Raw genomic sequence first — 21,310 nt, 5'->3', positions numbered from 1 at the left:
AGGGAGATCTGCAAGCAGACCTTTGCTCTTGGATAAGTTCCAGCATCTGAGATAAATGCATCAGCCAAGGAAAGGGTTGGATATTTAAGCTGTAGATCCAGGAGAACAGAATCTTTTCTGTATGCAATAGATGTTTTGCAGGTGCCACAGGAACCCTAATAACCCATGCTTCTTACAAAAATGGTGAACAGTCTGATGGAAGAATATCAAAGTTCAATATCTTCAACTGAAGTACTTATTCTCTGCTATTTCAGAAAGAACGAGTGATGAAAAAACCCTATTTGTTTACCAGTAACACTGCCGCATTTACAAACCAGCTACCTACCAGGAACAGCTGAGAGGCTCCACAAAGGAGAAGCTATGCTACAGAGAGCCCCATTCATCAGAAAAAAAACCCCATAAAAATGAAATCCTGAATAGGTGTTCATACACAGTACTGCTTTTACATGTTTGTGTTAGTCCGAAAGAAGCAGCAGTGATAGATCACATTCTTGCTCATACACAGATAAATCCTGGTCCATTCAGACAGTGCATGCACCAGCAAGAACTTAGGAGATCCCACACTAAATTGATAGAATTGCTTCAGAAATTCATATGGAGTTACAGAGCCATTCAGAAGAGCACAATAACTTTTCATAGTACATTATCTTATAAGCAGTGGTTCCCAAACAGTGAGGGAGAAAGAATATTTTAGGTGAAGCCAAGCACGAAGCCCAAGAAAATCAGCTTTGCAAGATCTGTGCTGAATGCGTGTGAAATTCCCACTTGAACTAGTCTGAGGAGCTGCAGATGGGCTAAGCTGAGGGACTGGTAGAAGGCAATGGTAACATCCCTGCTGCAGGGACACTGAGTTACCCTGAACACTGCCAGTTTTTTTCCAGAAGTAGCACCATTATTTCAGATAGAGATAACTCCCCCTGTTACTAGTGCAATTATTTAGATGTTAGCGATAATGAGTACAGCTGAGACTGCAGCTAGCAGTAATGTCCTGGCTAAAAGAAAAAAACTTCAGCCTCAATACTTATAAGCTGTATGCTAAAATCTATCTTTACTCAAGAGTTATAGTAGAAGACTGAGAAACTCAAAATTCCAGGGACTCTTCTACGCTAATTATGATGTCTATGGCTGCAGCCATGATCTAGGGTCTAGCATTTCTGTGATGCATTTCTGTCTAGGGGTTGGTACCGGTTTGGTTTCAGACTTGGTCTTGTTAACCAATGAAATGGTATTCCCATGGCCAGCTAAACTGCTTTTTCTGCAGGGACCAATTTTGCGAGGAGCAGCTATGGGTGTCTGCAACTGCTGCATTTTCACAGAGAGCTTTGAATCAAAGGAGGAACTACTAGCAGATGTGCGGTCAGACTTCCCCCAGTTTTCCTTGCCCAATTGCTCTGTGTTCACCTGTGCTTTTGCACTGTATGGTGACTTATCAGAGGGTGGAGGTGGAGCTCTTCTTTTCTTCCCTCTGCTATCATTAGGACTTGCAGTATCTCTTTTTGGGCCCAGATGCATGTTTTTCTGAACAACCATCTCATGAGATCCATCAAAGAGTGAAGCCCATAGGGAAGATGCAGACTCTTTTTGCTGGCCAAGCAGGTATTCACCATCACACTCTTCAATTTTCCTTTGTATGGTATCAGCTAAGCCCTCATGTTTCACTGGAGAATCAATGCCTGTAATTTTAAGGCACAGCAATTAACTCGGATTAAAACGCCACCAATGGTTTTACTGCTACCTATTTCGTTATTACTATTCAGAATACAAACTATACAGAATACATAAAACTGTATTAACTATGTCTCATGAAGTCTGGACTACTATTAAGAGTATTAATGGATGAAATGGAAAAGATTACATGTGCTTTCAAAGAGAGAACTGAGGTGACAGGAGGGAACTGTTTTCATGACAGCACAAGACAACATTGATTTCTTTCCAAGTAAAGTAGAAAAAATAATGTACTACTAAGAAACCTATATGTATTAGATATTAAACATATTTTGTTGTATAATGCTTTGAAAATTTTGTTTCACACAAGGCCCACGAAAAAGTCTATGACTAAATATTCTTGTGCTTCCAGCCCGCAGAAAATGGGACACCTTTACATATATCATTTTTTAAATGTGCTTTAAGACTGTCTTGCTCCATTTCTTATCCCTCATATTGAGTTTTCTACGTATACTGCAGTAATACTAGCCTCAAACAGCAGCAATATCTTTTCTATTGCAGGCCACACATTAATGATTTTCAACACGTTTTTGAACACAGGGTTTTACCTATGAATACCATAAGTAAGCAGGAAAAAAACTGGTATATTAAGAGTGAAACAGAGTTTGTGTTCTGCTCCTCACTGATGTACTTGAGTATCGGTAGAATTAGGCTACCGTGTTACCTTCATAAAACTTCTATATAGTTGATTTACTGCCTTTCTGCTCTGCATTCATAGCTTAGATAGGACTCTCTTGACTGTTCGGTGCTCTGATGCACGGTAACTCAATGACCCACATGGCATTTTGAGCATCTTCACAGTTCCAATCTCAAGCAGCAAGCAGTCAGGCATTTATAGTTGTACAGTGTTTCTCAGCCAGTACTGCGTCGGATCCATTAAAACAAAGTGACCTACTTTTTCTAGTCTGTAAATATTATTTCTGTAATGAAACTATTAAAATAATCCTGCTGCATACCATTTTGCGCTGTAAAAATACAAGTCTCAAATACACGCTAGCTAGATTTTCCAAGCATATTTTTCAACATCATTACCAAAGACCAAACAATTAGGTAAGTTATGTTAGGTAAGCCTTTAAATAGCTTTAAGAACAGCAAATTAATTTCATGCAACTATTTAAAGACATTATTGGTTTGCAGACTGGACTATTTTACCTTTACATTTCCTGAGCTTTATACTACTCTTATGATGTTTGTTTCTAGTGACAGCTTTTTTGAATGTGTTCAGGGCTCCCTAGTTACAGTTCAGATTGCAGATTTTTTGGCTCAAGGTATAAAAATGTATTCATTATTTGTGCGATTACAAATTCAGATTTAATGTGAACTCCTTGGTATGCAATTATGTTGCTCTTTCATTGTCTGAATTGTCCTTGAAAATCTCAGTGTTTCAACATCAACACCAGAGGCCATCTGAATACAGACAATGTTGTTTCTGTTACCCTGCAACTTGAAAAGACAAATCACACTTACTCATATCTTGGTAGACGGAGGTCGCTTCTTTTGTCAAGAACAAAGGTGGTTTCCGTGGTGACATAATCTCAATTTTCATAACTTCTTCACAACAATGTTTCCACTGGCCTGAGAGAGAAAAGAGAACAATGACTGGAACTTAAACACTTCAGCTTGAAAAAAAGTGAAGTTATTAGGTTGTGCTAGGAAACTATCTCCAAAGCAATGCTAAACAGTAAGCATTTACTCTTGTTTAGCAGGAACGCTCAGGATGCATTTGTATTTTCAACTCTGTAGTCATTCTCTTAGCACAAAAGTCATAAGCTACTACCTTTCATTTAAGCATCCCAGCAGTACTGCTATACTATGAAGGTTAAATATCATACTTTGCCTTCAAATCCCCAAACACAGTATAAATTCATCAGAAAAAAAACTTAAAAAAAAAAAAATTAAGGTTAGGGAAGCTTCATGAAGTTATCGGGGACAACCTCCAATATACTGCAAGCTGGATGTTATACAACTATGTTACAATGTTATAGTAAAGGAATGTTCTGTCTTTAATAGAGGATAACTTGCCTTTTATCCGTTAGCAGACAAGGAAACCTCTTTTTCTATTAATAGATTTTGACCTTAAGGAAAACAAGACACAGTAAAATTACTTTGTTCATACCAATCATCCCAAGTTTTCTGAGCACATTAATTTTAAGAGAATTTTAGAACCAGGGAAGAAAAAAGGCATTTAAATGCCAAGTGACCCATTTTTTCTGAACCTAAGGAAAATGTCTCAAAAAATCCATGGGTATTCTATCTATAATGAATAAGAAGTAGTTCTTTTACCCCACTCTACAGCTAATTTAAAGAGGATGCCCTAGTTTTTGCTTGGTGTGTTTCTTTAATCGATAGAGCCTTTTCTCATTGTAAATCAGAGCTAGAAAGGACTAGAAATACGAACTACAATACCGAGTTTCCACAACCTCAATTCACTGATTTTATTGGTGTGGCCTCTGACTAAAGCCCGATATTTCATTAATTGACCTGGTTCTGTTTTCTGACCTGGTAAAAATGACTATCAGGAACCAACTTAAAGGGGGCTTCTAAAAAAGATGGCGGCAGACTTTTTAGCAGGGCCTGTTGCAACAGGTCAAGGGGGAATGGCTTTAAACTAAAGGAGGGTAGATTTAGACTAGATATAAGGAAGACATTTTTTACACTGAGGGTGGTAAAATGCTGGAACAGGTTGCCCAGAGAGGTGGTGGATGCCCCATCCCTGGAAACATTCAAGGTCAGGTTGGATGGGGCTCTGAGCAACCTGATCTACTTGAAGATGTCCCTGCCCACGGCAGGTGGGTTGGACTAGATGACCTTTAGAGGTCCCTTCCAACCCAAATTATTCTATGATTCTATAACTATACCTTGTCAATGACAGCATAATAACTGACAGTTGTTCTCTACTCTTAATAAACCTGTGAGTCAAACTACTAAAGCAGAGGAAAAAGATGAAGACAAATTAATCTATATAGTTCTTATAATAAATATTTGGTGTTAAACAAGCAACACAGTATACTACTTCAATACCGTTTCACTGATTTACACCAATAAATAAGTTACTACTCTCATGTAAGAACAGTGTTGTTCCAGAGGTTAGCCAAAGGATCAGGGTATCAATTTATCATCTCATTTATATCATCTGTTACAAAGCCTCAGGTGCAGCTTTTACCAGGTTCAAGTAAGCAGCATGTATTTGCACAACTGGATTGGAGTGTGACTAGGTGAGCATATTCCCGTGTGACAAGGTGTACCAAAACCTTAGAATTACCAACAGAATCAAGTAATCCCTGTTGCAACAAACTGCAATTTAATTCATCCATACTACTGCTGAGCAAGGAAATCCCACATACATGTGCCTACTTGCAAGGGCTGGCTGCATCTGCATCCTAGCCAAGGCCCCAAATGAATCCAGCATCCTCACCACTTCCCACTAAGGCTTCCACGCCCAAAGGTTTCATACTTGCAGAATCTCACAAAACCAGCACACCACTGGTAGGATGCCCAGGCAGAGGTGGACTCTTCCTGCTACAGTGGAGGAAGAGATGGTGAGAATTTAGCAGTCCTTAAAAAAATTATCTAGAATACTGCTAAAAGAGACCAAGTTCTTTTGAGACTGATGGACATATTCTGCTTCTGGTTTCCTGCAAAAACCCAGACTGAACACATGGACTTTGGTGTAGTCAAATATTTGCCTTCCAACGGTTTAGACCACCACCCAATATTATCCCAAAGAACGTTTTTCTTCTCATCATTGCAAACAAAGGCTTGTGAGGCAATTCCAGTTCAAATTGTTCAAAGATCCCTTTAATGTTACATAATACCCCACTTGGAGGGCATGCTGCCGGCACGGCCTGCTTACTTACTCAGATCATAAAAGTGCTGCCAGAAAGCCTCCATCCACTTATGAAGTTCTTCCCTACTGTCAGTAGCAAAAAGTTGCATCACAGCCTCTCCAGACACGGGGTTGATAACAGAGAAGTTATTAGTTCTTCTTTTGGAGTCCTTATCCACAGCTCGAATTCTGGTTTCCTAGGAACGACAAACTGTAGTAATGAGTTATTGCTTCAGCTCCACACTGGCATCACCTTATGGCCAATGACAGCATAAGGGAGGTATCATTTGGCTTTTTCATCTAATCCAAACTTCCAATTAAAAAAAAAAGGAACTAATGTTAAGAACTGCTTATAAAAATATTTTCTCATAAAACTATTAAAATGGCATAAAATATGAAAAATAAGGGAATGGAGCAGAATTACTGCAGTTTAGTTCTGAATTATAGAATGTATGTTCTATGTTTCCCCTCCCTCTGCTTTCAGCAGCTCATCTCACACAGCTCATCCTTCTCCACAGTAGTTTAGCGAATAATCTAAAATAACAGCAAGCAGCTCTTTTTCTCTGAACTCTTCCGCTGGACAACCACATTGTTACAGTTACTATTTAGGTCGCCTACTGTACTTCTGTGGTTTATTGTTTATGCAATGTAATCTAAACTTGTATCTATTTTATGTTCATCTTAGTCAATCGGGACATTCAGGGCTAATACAACAGTGACAGGAAATTTAAAAAGAAACTTATCTAGTCCACATTTAAAGGAGCATTTGTAACAGTTAGAGTTCTGCTAGAACAAATTTCCAGCATGAAAAAAACATTTTGCTCTAATACAAAAAAATCCTATTTGTCATTTCAAAATAGACATTTTAGTTTTGCCTTAATTAGGGAGAGCTACATAGAAGCAATTAAAAATACATATGAGATTATATGAGATATATATGACATATATATCACAAGTCCATCAAATTTCTTCAAGCTAATGTTAAAGGTTCTCAGATTACGCAGCAGCACTGTTACAGCCAAGGTTTCTCCTTCTGTTCAGGGACATAGTTCAATTGATTTTTATAATCTAGACTAGATCCAGTAGTATTTTCATAGTATCTAGTTTCTTTGTTATGGCATTACTACAATAAAAAAAGCACTTACCCCTAACTGAGTGAAAAAAAAAAAAAAATTATGTGTAAAATACTGAAAGATTTTAGTTAAAGTCTGATAAAACACAACTGAAAAAATTTCCAGAACACAACTAATCAACATTGATGCTCATCACAACATGATGAACAAATTAAAATAACTTACATTACTTTATTTACAAAGCAAAAGCAGAACCCCCAGAAATACCTTTGCGTATACAATTCAACCTGACTGAACAAGCAATGGCCTATTACAACACTGCTCTTAAAAGGGTTTTCGGCATATCCAGGAGAGCAGCATAATCCCAAATCCTGACAGGATGATGAGTTTTGGCGCCAGGGAACCAGCTAGCACCCTACAGCTGGCCGGACCCGGAGCCTGGCAGGACACGAGGCTGCCTAATGCACGTTAAGACCATGCAGCGCCCTGCTGCTGCACAAGCGTGTCCCCTGGCATGGGGAATGCCCCAGGTGTTGAAGGAAGCCAACAACCACAGCCAGAGTTGTGATTGAATGTCTCCTCTCTGGATGGACAGTGAATTTGACCACAAAGGTGGGCTCAGGGCATTCCTCAAAATACAGTGTGGATAGATCAACCATGTTCCTTTTTACACAATTCAACCAAATGTCAAACATCTGCTAAAGATGTCAAATATATACCTACAGAAATTAAGTTTACACATGGGATCCCATGGGGATAAGCCTAGTTCTGATACTCAGAAAAACAAAAAATATTCTACAGAACATTCGCCAGATTTTAAATGCATTACTGAAGTAACCATTTGAAATACCAACAGCTGCTTGTAGCATATCTGATGGATATGCTCATTTAAATTCTTCTGTCTAAAAATAGGAGATGAAGTAATTCATCCATAAGCGCTCTATATCCCATTAACTCAGGTAACCATAGATACCAGCAAAAAAATTAAATCAAATAGATTAACATTTGACAGGTAAGAACTTCAAGCATACCATACACACAAGTTTATTTAATGATGTTTGCTGCAGGTTTTATCCCACAACTATGGTATTATTCAAAGGAGATAAATCCTCAAGCAACAATCTATTCCTGATGCTTGAATATTTAAGGAGTTATACAAGATGCCATTACAGTAATGGGCTGATGAATTTACCAAGCTTGGGTGAATTACACAACATGCCCAGTTCCATTTAACAAAAAAATAAAACAATAAAAAACCCAACAAAAAAAAGGCAAAACAACAACAACAAAAAGTGTCTTAAGGTACCATGTTATAATAGTGCTCAACCTTTTGCAGTCTTATAGACAACTGAACCAACCCTGCTACAGCTATTGTAAAGACCAGAACAATCAGTGGATCAGAATACGAAAAACTGAGTTGAATATTGAACTCAGATGACTCTTTTGGGGAAGCTGAAGCCAGTCTTACGTCCTATATGCAAAAGATTATTTTTTTCTAAGGTGAAGAAAGACTAAAAGGGAAAACGATAGATTTTTTTTTTTTTTAAATGTAATGAAAATGCAACCTTCCTCTATACTTTTCCCCCCAAATCAAAAAATCTCTTTGCTTGATAGTACTGCTCTGGAAAGCTCATCTTTTAAGCTCAAAAGAAAAAACAAAAAACAAAAACAAGCCCAAAACAAAGAGAGAGAGAGAGAACTTCTTTATTGCTGAGGTGCAATACTTTCCTGCTAAGTCAATCCCAACACACTGAGGAACACTGGTTATAAAGATCATTTTAAGACATCAAAACAAATTACAGTTCTTGAAAAAAATATTGAATAGCCTAAAATCCAGTTCTGTGTGTCTATTTTAAGATTAAACAAACCAAATCACATATAACAAACTTCCTTCATGTTTTTAGTATCAAAAAATAAACCAAGAAATAACAACACAACACTGGAAACAAAATACAATTTGTTCATGTGTTGGTTTCTGCTGTAATGTTAACAATTTCTATGGGGTTTGTTTTAGGCAAGTAGGGAAATATGGTTAAATTTAAAATTATGGCTTTCAAACACATTAATGCACAAGACTGAATTCACCAGATCAGCTACGAATATTTTCTCCTTTCATCTTCATTGTTTTGTGAACTTGTATTAACATAACATCCATGTGGCCACTGGATAGTAAGTATAATGTGCAAGCATAATACGGAAGAGCAATATTAGGATTTCTATGCCATTTTAGCTATCTTAGCACAACACAGCAGCTAAAAACCAGGAGAAGGAGATGGCATTATACAACCCACCAGCATTCTGCGAAGCACCAGGGAGCCATAAAGCATAGTTTCCAAACCACGCAGTTTGAGCATGTGTGTTATAAGGTCCACCATGTGGGATCTGGGTATTGTATCTGCTTCTCCAGACCACATCTACAATCTCTTTCAAGCAATTGCAGGACTAAACGCAACATGATTGTGAGATACCAGATATTTCGAGGCATTTCACTAGTCTGTGCTTTCCAAAATATTTTCACATGTATGAAGGCTTGTCTAAGCCAACCAATGGGACAAAGACCTTACTACAGAGAACACAGATATTTTCAGGGCTGCTCTCATTTCACCACTGCTGGAGTTCCCTGATGCAGAGAATATTGCTTATATTGCTGGCTCCCTAAATGTTCACATTGTCAAGAACTCATATTGATATCCTTCTGCTCCAGTCCCTGGTTCTCTAGAAATACTGCATGGTTCCCCTGAAGTTATGCTGCAGCAGCCATCACTACATTTTCCAACAAATTTCTCTACCTGACATAGCCCAGAACACATGTTCCAACAAGAACTGCCATTCAAGGTAACAGTCTGCAGAAATGCCAACTTGATTTTGTCCTTTCACTCTTGCTACATTGTTTAGCGACCAAACTATGAACCCTGAGCCTGTGCCTGCAAACACTTGTTGTTCCTCATCCTGTTCACCTCAACGATTAGCTTGAGCGCGGAGATAGCTCTAGGCCTGCTGCACTGCGTGGCACCAGATCAAAGATTGCACTGGCAAAATATGCCAGGAAGGAAATCACAGGCCTATGTTAATTCAAAGCGACGTCCCAGAATTCCTCAAGCTTCAGGCACACATGGCACACAAAAAGTTTTATAATCTTTGACCAGGACACAATAGGATGTGTATTCCAAACACTGAGCAACTAACGTGAACCGCTGGCACATGCACCAATTTGCTAGGCTATCAGGTATAGGCAAGGCCTTTATTATTCATTTCAAACTAAAGAAAACTTGAAAAAATTCAGAACTGGCCCATAAGGAATATTTCTTGTTCAAACTGGATTCCAGCAAATTTTCTTTGCTACAGAAAATATAATCTCTCTTTTCCTACTTAGTTGTGCAATATAATATGTTATAATCACATTTAGCTGGAACAATAATAGTAGCACTTGCATAATAGGAACTGCAGAACCATTCTTGCTCAACAGCAGTAGCAGTGAAGTCATCTGAAGTTGAAGTAATGACTTTGCTGGTCTTAATGGCTCTTCAAGTCTTGATTCAAAGGGAATGGGAAATAAGGCTATCAGTGTGAATATTTTCCAGGGAGTTTCTCATAAATCCAGATGATTTCATTACTTTTCAGAAAGTATCTTTCAATTACATGTAAAGGATCAGCTTCACATTACAAATGAAAATGCCACATATGCAACCAGAGGAGGTTTTAGTTAGAACGTCTAGAGTTGATGTTCAATCTCAACTTTCATTTTGAAATTGCTGTTTCTATAACAACATGTAGCAGACAAGCCCATATGATTAGTTTGATTTCATTTAATCTGTAAGAGAAATTTCATAACAAAGGAATCAAAAAATATCTGCAGGCATTAAGTTATTTTCAAGAGAAACTGTTTAAGTAGTAAAGTATCCAAATATGTTTTAAATTGCAATTTTTTCCCGGTTTTAATTTAAATTGAAGAAGGATTCACAGTCATAATCTCCAGCAGTCTGACATTTTTGTAAAATGGTATAAGATACATGATTTATGTACCTTCTACATGTTAGCTTTACTCCTCAAACATACGGACAGTCTCCCAGCAAAGGCTTATTAAGCTGGAATTTAGGTTCTAAGTGTATTGGTAACTTGGAGGAGCAAAATACCTTAGTATGGTTTTTTTAAAAGGAAAAGAAAAACTAGGATACAGACCCAAACAGAGACCTCCAAGGAAAGATTTGAGGTAGCCTGATAGATAATTTTCAAAAATATTACTATCACATTTTAGAATATGGATTTAGTCATTCTATAATTTACTAAAGTTTACCATTTCTAAACTGATACTGTGAACAGTTGGAAAGCAGAATTATGGCAAAGGCTGACTAGTGCAATGAAAAGCGACTGAAGAGGTAAGCAAGTAAGCCTGCTTAAATATATATTGCAGTCTAAACATTTATTTAATGTAAATGCCTGAACAATTGGAAGAAAAAATGGCTTTGTTAAAAGATACGACACTAGCAGAAAGGTGTTTTTAATTAAGGAATCAATTTAAATCTTAGCACATTAAAAAAGAAGTCCTAACACAAACAGGTCACATTGCCACCCCTAGTTTACATGTTTGGTTTATATATAAGTCTCACACTAGGTGAGAATGCAGTCACGTTTTCCAGAAACTTTAAAGCCACCAAAAGCTGATATTGCTGTTGTAAGAAGCAGTTCTTTATGTCCCTATGCATTCTCAATCATAGCCTAGCCCCTTCCTTGTACCACACAAGCATTTGTGTAGCCATGTAGTGAACTGGATAAGAGAATATATTAAAGGGAACCACAGTGGAAGCCAAGCCTCCTCCTTCCCCCAAAATGAGCTAATTTTAACCCACATCAGTTCCCTTATCCAATTCATCAGTCAGCTGCCCTAATGCCTGCCCTGGCATAAAGCAGCACAGCAGCCAGAACAAGCAACTGGACGGGAGGAATGCTTCTTTCAGAATTAGTGTTGGCATCAAGCGTTCAAGTAGTACAGCGGCAGAATCCAGATCGGCCTGTGCTTAACACAGTTTCCAAATGTGTCTAGTTACTTATGTAAGATGAATCTAGCTATGTCAATTGCAAATAACATTAAATTCCTCTGCTCATCCTTACGTGATATCAACTCTTGAAGACTGCACCAAAAACAGTTTCTGAAAGCATCTCTTCACTCTAATGCTCGCCATTCTAGAAGGTCCTTCCAAGAACATTCCTAAACTGAACACTTAAATACTTACTTCAAATTAAATACTTAATGTTTCTTTAGCCAAAGAGTAAGTAACATTTTAATCTTAAATTTTAAACCCAACCTTTCCAATCAGGGTATGAAAAGCAGCAATAATGTCATCCTACAGCACAGAACTTCCAAAGTTATTGTGCACTGTACAAAACCAGTATTAAGAAAAACAGCTTATTTTAAGGCATTAAAATATTTTCAACAATTTTCCAGCTCTCCTAATTAAGACTGTGGCCAAATAACACACAACAACAAAAAAAGCTTTTGTTAAAATTTCACCTTGCTGAGGGCAAAAGAGCATTGCTAAGGGACTGTAAGCAATACATTTCCAAGGGCTGTCTTATGGAACTGTCACATAACAAGTTATCACTTTTCCTAAAAAAAACCCCATCCTGCTTTTTACCTTTGTGTTAACCAGTCTAATGCAATAGAAGAAACTACGTCCACAGCTAAGAAATGTAATGTCCTTGCTAAAAAATTCAGCAACTGCAAATTTCACTGAAGCATATCCCACCCACATGCTATCTATAAAGCATTCTGCATACCAGCAGCTTAGAGCCCAAATGACTGTAGGTATGCCTTAAAACAAAAACAACCTCCTCCAGAATAAACAAAAAATCCAAACCAAAAAAACCCCATACAACCAATTTTACCTTGTTGATGGAAACTGTCAATGCTGGCTCCAGTTTAGCCTCAATTTCTTCTGGAGAGTAATAACAAAAGAGCTTGCCTCCTCTTAGTACGCAATACAGCCTCCTCCAGTTAGTTAGACTTCCTATCATTTGCTAAAAGGAATAAATAGTCAGAAATTGCCAAACAAACTACAAACTAAGAGCATATTACAAGGTATACACAGATCAGCCCTCTGTGATCAAAACTTAGCCACCCTGAATTCTTTCCTAAAACAAAGACTTTCTGTTGCAGAACATTTCAGAGTCACTAATTTTTGAAATGTTAGCAATACTTTAAATGTCTTTTGGTGTTTTACAGTTTTTGCAGATTTATTCTCTTGTGACACTCACAATACAGAATCTGCTGGTTCGCACAGACAGAATGAAATCTAGAACTGGTGTCCACTGTAAGAAAGAAACCACCTTTATTGCTACAGTAATTACACAATAAGAGAAATAAAGAGTATCTCACTTTGGAAACGCACAGTACATTCAACAAATGTCAAACAAAGACATTTGTCTAGAATTTCCACTTTCTCAAACAGATTTTCTGAACAGCTTTCATAAATGCATTATAGTTTCACCATCAGTTTAAAGCCTGTAATTCAGCACTCCTGACAAATGACCCAGCCCCTCTGGCCCTCCACTATCACCTCCTCATTTGCCTAGTTGTGCAATGAACCAAAATAGAGAAGTAAACTGAGTTCACATGAATCATTTTTGAAGGGATGAGTTTAAATATGGCTCAGTTCACCAGTCAGATTCACCATGCTGTGATATGAACTCTTGTGCTAGCACAATGAGAGGTATGTACACAGGATTATTAGGACTGCTGCTGTCAAGCACCAGCCTAAACCGATTCTGAAACAACAACTATACTTGATCTTTATGTAACAGCCTAAATAATTTTATTGATAAGCGTGCCAAGGAAACATTTATTTCTTGACATTTATCCAATGAAGATACTGTTTGTAAACGCAGCTGTGAGATAGAATTTCCCCCCTTGCTCTAGGTAGAACAGGTAAAAAATAACAGTTCTCAGGAAACCACTTCAGGAAAAAGCAAATGTTTTAATGATTGACTCTTAGTGACAGCTATTAACAGAAGAGGATGTAAACACAAGCAAGGTCTTCTTACCTGCTGATTAAGAAATCCTACCATCATATCCCTAGCCATGCAGGAAGGCTGAGCAACTAAACGGCAACACATGTTTCCATACAGGGGGAGCCAAAAAGAGGATTCCTCTGGGGGAGAAGACCAGGCAAAAAGAAGACAAACGCTTAGTTCCAAACATTTGCCCTAAATATATAGTTTAGCTTTCTACATCCGTTTTTACATTAAGATCATGAATGTAAATAAGCATTTTTTATATTTAAAGAAAGAGATCTTATCCTGTAGGATTAGACTAAAAATGATTTTTACTCTTCAGTTTTTTCAATTAACAAAAAAAAAAAAGACTTTCCAAAAGAATTTCAAGTAAAAATGGAGATATTGTTCTGCAAGAACAAGTTGTTCTTACATACAATATAGCTCGAAATCTCATTTCACAGCTAGAAACATTTTGAAAGATAAGTACACTGGCCATGTCATCTAAGTAGGATCCCTGAGCCCATCCCATCATGGCGCACAGCTACATTTACACACAAGTACTTTGCTTCAGATTGTTTTATTAAGGCTTAGAATTTGTATCTACTTCTGTCTTCATCACTAGAAGAGCATTTAGGATTCTAAGAAGTTTCTAATGAATTGCAACATCCCTCCTTGCTCAGCTCTGCTATGTAATAGGCTCTCTCTTCTGTAATTAGAAGCAGGTAATACAATGTTCCATTGACATGACTCTTTCTTTGGTCATGTTTTAGAAATGCTTGTAATGAGCCAAAATATCCAGGTATGTCATTTCTCACCAGACTAAGTTATGTAAATTAATGACAGAAAAAGGAATTTGAAGAAGAAAGAGTATAAAGTACTAATAAAGAAAGGCTTACAAATATCAAAGATACTCAGAATTATTTGTCCAACCCTTCAAGAAACAAATGCACCATAAATCTTCAGATCTGTATTTATTCAGAATTAATGAAGTGTAAAGAATGAAATTCGCTTTAAGGTCAAGTTTACCTAAGTAAAAGATAAAGTTCCCAGAAGCTACAGTGAAATACAGTGAAAGTCCCATGTCTTAAGTTAACAATTAGAGGGTGGCTTATGGGAGGGGTTATCCTTTCAGAAAATAATGGACGAAGTATCAAAAACTGTACTCCTGCTACTTAAAACATTACCTTCAGTTGCAGCATAATCATAGCCCCTGTGTTAGCATCTAGGTTGACTGCTGCCAACTTGTGCTGTCCCAGAGCTGAAGTACAGCAACCAATGCAAATTGCAAGCACACACGCTTATGTCCTGTGTTAAATCTGGGCCTGAAACAACGTAGCTGAACTGAAGCTATTTTTCTAGTTTCCTTCTGACTACAGAGGAAAAAGCTGTTCTTCATACTGATACCTCTCCTTAGTTGTGAGGAAGGGGAAATAATTTGTATATAGCTACAACTCACATAAGACCGAGATGCAAATGACAGAACAAACTCCCAAAAGACTGGACTTGAAATTTTACTCAACTTACAGTTTATTCAGCTGCGTACAGATGCCTGTTTTAGAGCCGTTAAATATTTTATTAAAGTTGTTCTATATTAAGTATCAAGAAAAATAATCTCTTTAAGCTCTTCAGTTTACAAGAGAGAGAAATGCAAAATGTTACTGGGTTTTTATTTCCTTAAATTGGTACCATATGTACTTACCATTTCCTGTAATGGTAAGGTTGTGGGTCCTGAAATTGTCCTCAGCACTCTCCAGCCCCAAAGTGGTATATGCTAGCAAACTGTACTTTGCTCCACTAAATGTGAAAGAAAAGGCACGTTTAAGACATTTCTGCTTTACGTTGCTCAGGCAGTAATTAAAGGGAGTCTGGACATGCCTGAGAGAACACATTTGGGTACAAGGGAACACCAAGGTGCAAGGCAGCACCTGTCAGTGACCAGATTGCCACCTCCCAACTTCCTCCCACAGAACTCCTGTATCTGTGGTTTTCCTTGCAAACCAACACTGTCCCACAGTCTCTTCATTGCTTCCTATATCCATACCTCCTGCCTCCACCCATTGCAGTACCTCCAGTTCCCTGCTACCCCACAACTTCCAGGCCCTGCTGTGCAGGCCAACACCACGAGGCCCCGTCAGGTGGCTGTTTCCATAGCCACCTCTCTTGGACCTGTCAGCCAGGAAACTTTTTGCGTGGCCGCTGCCAACGAGCTGGGCTCAAGCTTACTGCTGAGCCAGTGGCTGCCAAACCCAGGCATAAAGGTTGTGCTTTCCAAAAGTAACTTTTAATAGGTTTACAGCTTCTATTCCAAGGCCTAAATCAACTAGATTTGGTAAAAGGTTCAAAAATTGCTATAGTTAATAGAACAACTGATGACATAAAATTTATCTGAAAATACGGGTTAAAAATTAAAAGGTTTTATACTGCTCCTCCATGTTACTCTGCTCTTTTGCTTTGCCTGTGTAGATGACACTTTATAAAACAGTTGTTTATATATGTATTTTTTACTAGTATCTAATGCCTGGATTCTTCGCATGCAGAAATCTGTGCAGAAATCCTACAGTCAGTTTTGTAGCACAAAGGACTCTTTCACTTATTGTGCTTACAGGTTTCAGAATGTTATATCTTTGTTTTGGATTCTGCCTAGGCAAAAAAAAAAAAAAAAATCACATTTACAATTCAGCACAGTGCATGTGGAATGCAATTCTTGGAATAAACTAGTATAAATTTGGTACATGTTTAACCTTTTCCCCCAAATACTCTTCAGACCGAGTAACAGATTTACAGTTCAGCAATGCAGTAAGAATTCCACCTGGCTAATGGCAGTTTAAACAAAGTTCACAAGAAAACAAATCCCTCAAAATCACTAACTACTCTCCCTAACAGGATCTAGCATAAGATCCTTAAAACATCTTCAGTACAGCATAAGATAGCCTAGTGGTGTAAAAGGTGAGAAGACACTACTGAACTAACATCACTAAACATAGTTTTCTATATTTTTCAAATGTTATTTTTCCTAATAGCACAGTGGGAACACAGGGTTTTAAAATCTTTGGCTCTGCAAAGGAACAAGGCAGATGCCTACCTAACCCTAATGAAAGAGGAGGAAAAGTAGCAAGTTTGTTAGCAGGGAGGTCTGTTACATATCTTTCTCAAGGGAATAAAGAGAAAATTAAATATGATATAACATTCTGGGTGAAGAACCACTGCTGTGAAACATTTCAAGAGGGCAATCTGAACAAAAACTCATCAGCATTTGTATATATTCCCTGCTAGACTGTTCCCTAACAAAAGATTCTCCACTGATTATGTTTTGCCATGCAGTTGAGCAATACATTACCATTCTATTTAAACCGTACCAAAAAGTTCAGTTTCTTCTCACAGATAAAACCTCTGTGCTGATTTTAAAGTTACTTATTTTCTAAAGCATGACTAATTACCACAACAACCCTGCCAAAAAAAATAGCTACTTCACTTTTAAAATATGCTTCACAGTAATATTTTCGTTCTAAAATATAACAGTCATTCCTTTCAGCCAGCTGCAATATAATTTAGAAAAGTTTTATCTGCAAATATTTTTCAAATTTAACTGGCTAATCAGGACTGTTGACTCAGTTTTGCCTCTACATTTCACAGAATTAGCTAACTGCCTTAAATGGCAGTTTCTTCATATAACAAAGAATAATCTGCCTGCTGCATCTCATTCAGTACTTTGCATATCTATAGTATTTTTCCATGTAATAACTTTATTTTTAAAAAAAATCAGCTCATCTCCACAACATGCCCATGGCAAAGGCTCATTGTTAAATCTGTTTACTGATCAAGATACAGAGGCACCAAAGTTGCCACACAGACACTGGCGTGGGAAGGTGCAACTATATCACCCTTTCTATCGATGCATATTAACGAATACATCTCAGATTCCAGAATCTGTTCCTGAGTATTAATCCCAATGTTAGAAATCCCAATCTTAGTTCACTCATGCAGGTATAGAGTGGAGGATTTGTGAGTCAAAAAAAAAAAAAAAATCTAATACACTCACCTTTCAATCAGATCTTAAATAACAGAAGGCAAAAACAAATACAACCTTCAGGTATTAAAAAGAATCCAACTGCAAAAATGAGGCCATTAGATTAGATTATGTACTTCTAGCAAAATATCACTATAAATTTGCCAATTCAAACATAGGACACCAAAGCCACACCTCCAGCCCAGCGGAGGACAACACATAAAAGGCAATAACAACAAGTCCATGTGTTGGCTAGTACTGCAAGTGAATAAATATGCACTTCAGGGAGTCTCTCCAGTGATTTATCCAAAGAGCAACCTAGTTACTCTGGAATTCAGTAGTATAACTGCACTAAACATTTTCCTTCTACGACAAATGTAAAAAGAAAAAAAAATTAAGCTAGAACAGAAAAACTAAGCAGGCAAAAGACCGTACAGAAATGAAACGAGAGATAATTAAGAGTAGAGAGAATATCAGTATAACTGAAGTTAACCAACCTAAGCAACCATTCAAAGCACTTTGTCACTAAGCTTTTGCAAGAAGTTACAAGGCTGACAGTTTCCTCACTAACCAGGGAGATGTCTAAGCAAAGAAGTTTGATACAGAGGGATCACAGAGTTTTTGGAAAATGGAGAACTTTGTCCCGTGTGTGCTCTGAGAAGAAAAAGGCCTGTACAAATGAAATCTACAGAGAAAAGATGTTCATATAATACAGAAAGTTCCCTTTTTTGTTGCAGTTTAATTTCACCTGCTGGGCTGGTAAAATTCTCTGGGAATGCCTGAAAGATCTCTTGTAATCTTGCAATCTCTTCCCCTCTATAAGGACTACATACCAAGGTCTTACTAATATAAATCCTAAGGGAAGCCTATAAAAAAAAAAATTGACAATTTATTTTCTACCTATAATAACCCATTTCTTTCCAAGAATCTTTTTTAGTCATCTAGAAAAGCCATCATTAAACACATTATTGTTCATTTAACTCTGTTAAGAAAGTAACAGTTCACTGTGAGATGATTATTTACAGTAGAAACAACAAACTTTAAGATGGAGGAAAGCAAAATACAATTACAAATCAGAAACCAAAAGCAAAACCCAAGGGAGGAGGCAGCCGTTTAGATTGTCTACCAATGCTTGTTCCTTAAAAGACAGGCGATCTATATTCAAGCAAGTATGGCCAGCAAATAAGCTAGTGCTTATATTTGAAGCAAACTGTATCTAATGATAGTGTGTCATCACCCAACTGGAGCTTGTAGAAAGCACAGCCACCTGAGAAGATGCAGATTGAAAGATACATTGTCATTAGGTGGAACACACTGGAAAGTTAGTGATAAAATTTGCTTTGCTCTGTAGGTAAGATCTCTTGAATGTGTATTTTTGATTGAAACAGTAATATCAGTATATAGTAATATCAATTTGACGAAGACAGAATATGCTTGAACGTTTCCTTTTAAAATCCAGGCAAATAGATATATGAAGCTAGACTAAGACTACACTCAACAGCTGGCAAGAGTTAGGCGTTGATTCTTTACTGTTCAGCCACCAAAAAAAAGTAATTCCTTGAAAAAAGTTGCTTTCTAAAAAAAAAACCCACCTCAATATTATTAGTATTTACAATTCAGGTACTTGGCCTGCTTAAAAACCAATGAAATTAAGTAGCTGGGAAATATTAGTAGGCAGTTAACTTCATTAAAAAATGCATAAAAGATTTAACATCATTTTTAAAATAAAACAGGTAAATTACTGGGAACAGCGCTTTTTTCTATGAACACTAAAAAACAGTAAGTCATTTTAAAACTCCTGTTAAGCAGCTTGTAACTGTAAAGTGCCTTTGACAGTCCACAGTTTTACTGAAAAGCCAGCAAGTGGAATGGCCCCCATGTGCACAGCATGCACCCCAGGCATAACAAACAGCTCAGTCAGCTTCATTAGGGGAGAGGGTACAAGAGAGTTTTCTCCTGCCTATATACCACAATTCTTTATTTCACACTACTTGTAACTTTTAGACACGCCTACCTGTCTGTCAAGTATGAGCAAGACTGGCTAGGTGCAAAAAAAATATGGGGGAGGAAGTAAATGGGAGAGGGGAGAAGGAGAGGTAGATGGACAGAGGGACACAAACAAACAAATCACACAAGCTTGATTTCCTCGAGAGATCAAACAAAAAATATTATGGAGTTTGCAAATAGCAGTGGATTTACCAGCTGGCTGTATGGCAGAAAGATAAAGCCTACTCATGTGTTTTAAGATCAACCAGGCCCCAAGGCCTGGTTGTGACATGGTTGGAATTAACACCTACTTTCTCATTTCCTATTTAAAATGTAAATTATTTTTCACTCAGGTAAGGACAGAAATAATCACTTTCTTAGCAATTTTCCAAAAATTTACAATATATTTGGCTTATTTCTATTTTAAAAATGATAAAACCAGAATGTCAATATATATGGCTTACTGGATGATCGGGTCAGCGGGCAAAAGGGATTCAGTGCTGTCGACTTGCGCATCTTTGAGTTTCTTCCCTGTAGCTTTGCTGAGGGATGTTTTAAGCTTCTTTGCTAGTTTCTTAGGAGTGTTTGTTACATATAAAGACTCCTCTGTACAGCAACTATACACTTCAACCTTCACCTGGAAATCTGGTCTTGCTTCATCACTGAAGGGGAGGAGGAGAAAATTTCGGAGCATTTGTTAATAAACTGAGTATGCTTTCAAGGAATGCTGCTGCTACCGTATATATTAAATAACATATATTTCTAATCAAGGGAAGGAATGCCACCAGATTCAGGCAAAGACATACATTAATATGGAATTAAAGACCAGAGTACACAGCAGTAACTTAGTGTTGAAGTCATGGGATAGATGTTATAATTAACCATAAACAATTGCAAACAGGAAATTGAACGTTTAGGTTAAAAACTGGAAAAAAAACCCCATGTTATGGAAATACACAGGCAAGACATTCAAACACGCTTAAATCTGCCCTCTACTGTTACGCAAAAATCACATGATTGAAAACCTATACGTGTTTCTGGTCCTAAATCAGACTGAACTGTTTTAAAGATATCTTAGTTGCACCCCATCCCCTTCACATTACTGAAAAAATCCTATCTCGCTTAAAACAAACAAAATTTATCATTCATAACTTAACTACCTACTGCTGCATTCTTCTGTCCGCAGCCTATGCTTCCTCTGTTTTCAGTTCTACAGATTCTCATGTTCTCAAGCTTAGTCATCAAACCAGAAGCCTAGCCTCATCTTTCAGGTACAAATCATGTCATTACACACATGCCCATAACAAAATCATCCCAAAGGCTTTTATAAAAAGTCTTTCTTTATCTCAGGGGATACAAGGCAAATTAAAGTGCCTTTTCTGCTTTTGTTGCAGTATTTCACAGAAAATTATAATGGTCAAGTCTCATATCTTTGAAGAAGCAGATTTAAATCTTTGCCCCCACTCTTAACTTGAACAGGTGTTTAAGAGAGTTAAAATCTGATTTAAAGATCCACTCTCTCTCAACCACTCAGTTTTCAGGAGCTTGATTTAAAGTTTTCAGTAGTTCTAGCTTTCTAGTCAGTCTTCCTCAGGAGACTGAATCTAAATTGCTAATATAAAAAATAAAGCGGGGGGGGGAGGGGGAATGTTAAGTGCCTCTCAGGACTCTTAAAAATTACAAAGCAACAAAAAAGTACATGAG

At 37.4% G+C, this 21,310-nt stretch overlaps 1 protein-coding gene across 1 annotated transcript in view; it reads right to left on the bottom strand.

Moving 5' to 3' along the window:
• Window positions 1-1,119: 1,119 nt before the first annotated feature.
• Window positions 1,120-21,310, bottom strand: part of RTKN2 (rhotekin 2) — a 33,255-nt gene continuing 13,064 nt past the window's right edge. The window contains exons 5-11 of the mRNA XM_009325831.1: window positions 20,071-20,268; window positions 15,314-15,408; window positions 13,663-13,769; window positions 12,508-12,639; window positions 5,583-5,748; window positions 3,193-3,300; window positions 1,120-1,673 (exon numbers count right to left, since the gene is read on the bottom strand). Of these exons, the coding sequence (XP_009324106.1) occupies window positions 1,120-1,673; window positions 3,193-3,300; window positions 5,583-5,748; window positions 12,508-12,639; window positions 13,663-13,769; window positions 15,314-15,408; window positions 20,071-20,268 (1,360 nt within the window). The remainder of the gene's footprint in view (window positions 1,674-3,192; window positions 3,301-5,582; window positions 5,749-12,507; window positions 12,640-13,662; window positions 13,770-15,313; window positions 15,409-20,070; window positions 20,269-21,310) is intronic.

The sequence above is a fragment of the Pygoscelis adeliae genome, unplaced genomic scaffold (assembly GCF_000699105.1).
Source record: "Pygoscelis adeliae isolate BGI_AS28 unplaced genomic scaffold, ASM69910v1 Scaffold4, whole genome shotgun sequence".
NCBI classification, from domain to species: domain Eukaryota; kingdom Metazoa; phylum Chordata; class Aves; order Sphenisciformes; family Spheniscidae; genus Pygoscelis; species Pygoscelis adeliae.
Note: the sequence above shows the minus strand (reverse complement) of the source record. Positions and strands in the feature narration are given on the sequence as shown.